Source organism: Schistosoma mansoni, chromosome 4 (genome assembly GCF_000237925.1).
Source record: "Schistosoma mansoni strain Puerto Rico chromosome 4, complete genome".
NCBI lineage: Eukaryota > Metazoa > Platyhelminthes > Trematoda > Strigeidida > Schistosomatidae > Schistosoma > Schistosoma mansoni.
In genome coordinates this window covers 4433059-4440649 of record NC_031498.1, presented here as the reverse complement: position 1 = coordinate 4440649, position 7591 = coordinate 4433059, and the positions used below count along the sequence as shown (strand labels likewise).

The window sequence follows — 7591 nt, the reverse complement described above, 5'->3', positions numbered from 1 at the left end:
CAACACAACTACCACCACCCACAACACCAACACCCAAAAACACCGACACCTACAGCATCATCATCATCATCATCAACTACATCAACATGGTGATATCACCTCTCGATTTCACGAGAACAAACCCATGGTTTCCGACAGAAAATATTGTGCTGTTCACATGAAATTCAGTGTATTCATCACTGACAATCAACTACCACAGTGAAATGCGATGGTGCTAGCGAATCCGGTGGACACAATCTTGTGCACCCAGTCAGAGAACACATGTGGTCGCATGAATCGACCAGTCACGTGCACACCGACCAATCCCAGTCAACTTCACACAAATTTACCCGTCTGAACATCACAAATAATGCAGGCGTTTAGCGAACACACGAGCCAGACGTATTGATCAGTGTGCTGTTCACGGGTGTCAGAATGCATGTTATTGCTCCGACGTCATTGTCACTGTGGACACGTCCGTCAGATACCGACTGTTCGCATATCCGCTGACCAACGTCTACCTCACGACCTATCATTGTTGGTCGTGTGTGGTGACACGGCCACGAGGAGAGCGTCGTTCACATGCTGTCAGGCGTGCATTTCGACCTGCATAGTAAAAGCCGCAGGCTAGCCTGGTCCAGCCCGGGTTCGAACCGGGGACCTTTCGCGTGTGAGGCGAACGTGATGACCACTACACCACTGGACCGACCACCCGACCACTCAACAACATCCCACACTCACCACACCACCATTTATTCACAAATCCACAAACTAAATAAATAACTCACCAACTCACCAACTCAATCACTCACTCACTCACTAGCTAACTTACTCAATAACTAACTCACACACTAACGAACTAACCATCGATCACTCATCACTCGACCAAACGATCAAGCCAATCACAAACATCTCACACACTCCCCTCCAAATCGTATACTCCATCCACTACAATACGATTAACATGAACTTGATCATGACCGTGGCCATGACCACGACTACGAAGACGACGCCTTCTATCCGCATTGGAAAAACATACCAGACTATTCTGCACTCAACATTTCTCTCCATTCCACTTGGCTACTGTCTCCAACTGACGATCTCTAACAGGCAACAATCAGACAATTTGAATAGCTCATCCACACCACCCGATCACTTGTCTCCATCACGAGAAGCACTTGCACAACTCGCTGTCTCAATCTACACTCCAACATATTTACTCACACTGGTCCTTCATGAATTCGGTGCCCGACAACTATCCACTTACAACCCACCAATCATAGTTTGTCATCATCACGTGATGCTGAGTGAACGCAAGCAATATTATCCACCCATGAGAGCCTAGCACAATCTCTTTGCACGTTTGAATACGATCGACATGACAAGATTGAATTTGTACCCAACACCTGTCATTTCACTGATGGGAAGTGTCAACCACTTATCGTGAGTGGGAACTGTACAAGCAAAGCACTCGGTAGTGAAGACATACAATGTGTGATGGCCAATCGACCGAGTCTCATTTCGTGTGTTCTCAATGCCTCTTCCACAGCACATCCCAACTCCTCCACACATTTCCTCTCTTAAATTAATCCACATCACTGAAATGTGGATATACGTTCACTTACACAATTCACCAACACAACTACCACCACCCACAACACCAACACCCAAAAACACCGACACCTACAGCATCATCATCATCATCATCATCAACTACATCAACATGGTGATATCACCTCTCGATTTCACGAGAACAAACCCATGGTTTCCGACAGAAAATATTGTGCTGTTCACATGAAATTCAGTGTATTCATCACTGACAATCAACTACCACAGTGAAATGCGATGGTGCTAGCGAATCCGGTGGACACAATCTTGTGCACCCAGTCAGAGAACACATGTGGTCGCATGAATCGACCAGTCACGTGCACACCGACCAATCCCAGTCAACTTCACACAAATTTACCCGTCTGAACATCACAAATAATGCAGGCGTTTAGCGAACACACGAGCCAGACGTATTGATCAGTGTGCTGTTCACGGGTGTCAGAATGCATGTTATTGCTCCGACGTCATTGTCACTGTGGACACGTCCGTCAGATACCGACTGTTCGCATATCCGCTGACCAACGTCTACCTCACGACCTATCATTGTTGGTCGTGTGTGGTGACACGGCCACGAGGAGAGCGTCGTTCACATGCTGTCAGGGGTGCATTTCGACCTGCATAGTAAAAGCCGCAGGCTAGCCTGGTCCAGCCCGGGTTCGAACCGGGGACCTTTCGCGTGTGAGGCGAACGTGATGACCACTACACCACTGGACCGACCACCCGACCACTCAACAACATCCCACACTCACCACACCACCATTTATTCACAAATCCACAAACTAAATAAATAACTCACCAACTCACCAACTCAATCACTCACTCACTCACTAGCTAACTTACTCAATAACTAACTCACACACTAACGAACTAACCATCGATCACTCATCACTCGACCAAACGATCAAGCCAATCACAAACATCTCACACACTCCCCTCCAAATCGTATACTCCATCCACTACAATCCGATTAACATGAACTTGATCATGACCGTGGCCATGACCACGACTACGAAGACGACGCCTTCTATCCGCATTGGAAAAACATACCAGACTATTCTGCACTCAACATTTCTCTCCATTCCACTTGGCTACTGTCTCCAACTGACGATCTCTAACAGGCAACAATCAGACAATTTGAATAGCTCATCCACACCACCCGATCACTTGTCTCCATCACGAGAAGCACTTGCACAACTCGCTGTCTCAATCTACACTCCAACATATTTACTCACACTGGTCCTTCATGAATTCGGTGCCCGACAACTATCCACTTACAACCCACCAATCATAGTTTGTCATCATCACGTGATGCTGAGTGAACGCAAGCAATATTATCCACCCATGAGAGCCTAGCACAATCTCTTTGCACGTTTGAATACGATCGACATGACAAGATTGAATTTGTACCCAACACCTGTCATTTCACTGATGGGAAGTGTCAACCACTTATCGTGAGTGGGAACTGTACAAGCAAAGCACTCGGTAGTGAAGACATACAATGTGTGATGGCCAATCGACCGAGTCTCATTTCGTGTGTTCTCAATGCCTCTTCCACAGCACATCCCAACTCCTCCACACATTTCCTCTCTTAAATTAATCCACATCACTGAAATGTGGATATACGTTCACTTACACAATTCACCAACACAACTACCACCACCCACAACACCAACACCCAAAAACACCGACACCTACAGCATCATCATCATCATCATCATCAACTACATCAACATGGTGATATCACCTCTCGATTTCACGAGAACAAACCCATGGTTTCCGACAGAAAATATTGTGCTGTTCACATGAAATTCAGTGTATTCATCACTGACAATCAACTACCACAGTGAAATGCGATGGTGCTAGCGAATCCGGTGGACACAATCTTGTGCACCCAGTCAGAGAACACATGTGGTCGCATGAATCGACCAGTCACGTGCACACCGACCAATCCCAGTCAACTTCACACAAATTTACCCGTCTGAACATCACAAATAATGCAGGCGTTTAGCGAACACACGAGCCAGACGTATTGATCAGTGTGCTGTTCACGGGTGTCAGAATGCATGTTATTGCTCCGACGTCATTGTCACTGTGGACACGTCCGTCAGATACCGACTGTTCGCATATCCGCTGACCAACGTCTACCTCACGACCTATCATTGTTGGTCGTGTGTGGTGACACGGCCACGAGGAGAGCGTCGTTCACATGCTGTCAGGCGTGCATTTCGACCTGCATAGTAAAAGCCGCAGGCTAGCCTGGTCCAGCCCGGGTTCGAACCGAGGACCTTTCGCGTGTGAGGCGAACGTGATGACCACTACACCACTGGACCGACCACCCGACCACTCAACAACATCCCACACTCACCACACCACCATTTATTCACAAATCCACAAACTAAATAAATAACTCACCAACTCACCAACTCAATCACTCACTCACTAGCTAACTTACTCAATAACTAACTCACACACTAACGAACTAACCATCGATCACTCATCACTCGACCAAACGATCAAGCCAATCACAAACATCTCACACACTCCCCTCCAAATCGTATACTCCATCCACTACAATCCGATTAACATGAACTTGATCATGACCGTGGCCATGACCACGACTACGAAGACGACGCCTTCTATCCGCATTGGAAAAACATACCAGACTATTCTGCACTCAACATTTCTCTCCATTCCACTTGGCTACTGTCTCCAACTGACGATCTCTAACAGGCAACAATCAGACAATTTGAATAGCTCATCCACACCACCCGATCACTTGTCTCCATCACGAGAAGCACTTGCACAACTCGCTGTCTCAATCTACACTCCAACATATTTACTCACACTGGTCCTTCATGAATTCGGTGCCCGACAACTATCCACTTACAACCCACCAATCATAGTTTGTCATCATCACGTGATGCTGAGTGAACGCAAGCAATATTATCCACCCATGAGAGCCTAGCACAATCTCTTTGCACGTTTGAATACGATCGACATGACAAGATTGAATTTGTACCCAACACCTGTCATTTCACTGATGGGAAGTGTCAACCACTTATCGTGAGTGGGAACTGTACAAGCAAAGCACTCGGTAGTGAAGACATACAATGTGTGATGGCCAATCGACCGAGTCTCATTTCGTGTGTTCTCAATGCCTCTTCCACAGCACATCCCAACTCCTCCACACATTTCCTCTCTTAAATTAATCCACATCACTGAAATGTGGATATACGTTCACTTACACAATTCACCAACACAACTACCACCACCCACAACACCAACACCCAAAAACACCGACACCTACAGCATCATCATCATCATCATCATCAACTACATCAACATGGTGATATCACCTCTCGATTTCACGAGAACAAACCCATGGTTTCCGACAGAAAATATTGTGCTGTTCACATGAAATTCAGTGTATTCATCACTGACAATCAACTACCACAGTGAAATGCGATGGTGCTAGCGAATCCGGTGGACACAATCTTGTGCACCCAGTCAGAGAACACATGTGGTCGCATGAATCGACCAGTCACGTGCACACCGACCAATCCCAGTCAACTTCACACAAATTTACCCGTCTGAACATCACAAATAATGCAGGCGTTTAGCGAACACACGAGCCAGACGTATTGATCAGTGTGCTGTTCACGGGTGTCAGAATGCATGTTATTGCTCCGACGTCATTGTCACTGTGGACACGTCCGTCAGATACCGACTGTTCGCATATCCGCTGACCAACGTCTACCTCACGACCTATCATTGTTGGTCGTGTGTGGTGACACGGCCACGAGGAGAGCGTCGTTCACATGCTGTCAGGCGTGCATTTCGACCTGCATAGTAAAAGCCGCAGGCTAGCCTGGTCCAGCCCGGGTTCGAACCGGGGACCTTTCGCGTGTGAGGCGAACGTGATGACCACTACACCACTGGACCGACCACCCGACCACTCAACAACATCCCACACTCACCACACCACCATTTATTCACAAATCCACAAACTAAATAAATAACTCACCAACTCACCAACTCAATCACTCACTCACTCACTAGCTAACTTACTCAATAACTAACTCACACACTAACGAACTAACCATCGATCACTCATCACTCGACCAAACGATCAAGCCAATCACAAACATCTCACACACTCCCCTCCAAATCGTATACTCCATCCACTACAATCCGATTAACATGAACTTGATCATGACCGTGGCCATGACCACGACTACGAAGACGACGCCTTCTATCCGCATTGGAAAAACATACCAGACTATTCTGCACTCAACATTTCTCTCCATTCCACTTGGCTACTGTCTCCAACTGACGATCTCTAACAGGCAACAATCAGACAATTTGAATAGCTCATCCACACCACCCGATCACTTGTCTCCATCACGAGAAGCACTTGCACAACTCGCTGTCTCAATCTACACTCCAACATATTTACTCACACTGGTCCTTCATGAATTCGGTGCCCGACAACTATCCACTTACAACCCACCAATCATAGTTTGTCATCATCACGTGATGCTGAGTGAACGCAAGCAATATTATCCACCCATGAGAGCCTAGCACAATCTCTTTGCACGTTTGAATACGATCGACATGACAAGATTGAATTTGTACCCAACACCTGTCATTTCACTGATGGGAAGTGTCAACCACTTATCGTGAGTGGGAACTGTACAAGCAAAGCACTCGGTAGTGAAGACATACAATGTGTGATGGCCAATCGACCGAGTCTCATTTCGTGTGTTCTCAATGCCTCTTCCACAGCACATCCCAACTCCTCCACACATTTCCTCTCTTAAATTAATCCACATCACTGAAATGTGGATATACGTTCACTTACACAATTCACCAACACAACTACCACCACCCACAACACCAACACCCAAAAACACCGACACCTACAGCATCATCATCATCATCATCATCATCATCAACTACATCAACATGGTGATATCACCTCTCGATTTCACGAGAACAAACCCATGGTTTCCGACAGAAAATATTGTGCTGTTCACATGAAATTCAGTGTATTCATCACTGACAATCAACTACCACAGTGAAATGCGATGGTGCTAGCGAATCCGGTGGACACAATCTTGTGCACCCAGTCAGAGAACACATGTGGTCGCATGAATCGACCAGTCACGTGCACACCGACCAATCCCAGTCAACTTCACACAAATTTACCCGTCTGAACATCACAAATAATGCAGGCGTTTAGCGAACACACGAGCCAGACGTATTGATCAGTGTGCTGTTCACGGGTGTCAGAATGCATGTTATTGCTCCGACGTCATTGTCACTGTGGACACGTCCGTCAGATACCGACTGTTCGCATATCCGCTGACCAACGTCTACCTCACGACCTATCATTGTTGGTCGTGTGTGGTGACACGGCCACGAGGAGAGCGTCGTTCACATGCTGTCAGGCGTGCATTTCGACCTGCATAGTAAAAGCCGCAGGCTAGCCTGGTCCAGCCCGGGTTCGAACCGGGGACCTTTCGCGTGTGAGGCGAACGTGATGACCACTACACCACTGGACCGACCACCCGACCACTCAACAACATCCCACACTCACCACACCACCATTTATTCACAAATCCACAAACTAAATAAATAACTCACCAACTCACCAACTCAATCACTCACTCACTCACTAGCTAACTTACTCAATAACTAACTCACACACTAACGAACTAACCATCGATCACTCATCACTCGACCAAACGATCAAGCCAATCACAAACATCTCACACACTCCCCTCCAAATCGTATACTCCATCCACTACAATCCGATTAACATGAACTTGATCATGACCGTGGCCATGACCACGACTACGAAGACGACGCCTTCTATCCGCATTGGAAAAACATACCAGACTATTCTGCACTCAACATTTCTCTCCATTCCACTTGGCTACTGTCTCCAACTGACGATCTCTAACAGGCAACAATCAGACAATTTGAATAGCTCATCCACACC

The 7591-nt window shown here is 46.8% G+C and overlaps 1 protein-coding gene and 1 non-coding gene across 2 annotated transcripts; both read right to left on the bottom strand.

Annotated features, from left to right (window-relative positions):
• Positions 1-1975: 1975 nt before the first annotated feature.
• Positions 1976-2131, bottom strand: Smp_184860 (hypothetical protein; the record flags this gene model as incomplete). The annotated part of the gene is made up of 1 exon (XM_018796588.1): positions 1976-2131. One exon carries the CDS (start codon positions 2129-2131, stop codon positions 1976-1978), a length of 156 nt encoding a protein of 51 aa, XP_018651715.1.
• Positions 2132-7008: 4877 nt separating this feature from the next.
• Positions 7009-7080, bottom strand: Smp_tRNA_02011_Val_CAC.1.1. Its single transcript has one exon. It is a non-coding gene (tRNA).
• Between the last annotated feature and the right edge of the window lie 511 nt (positions 7081-7591).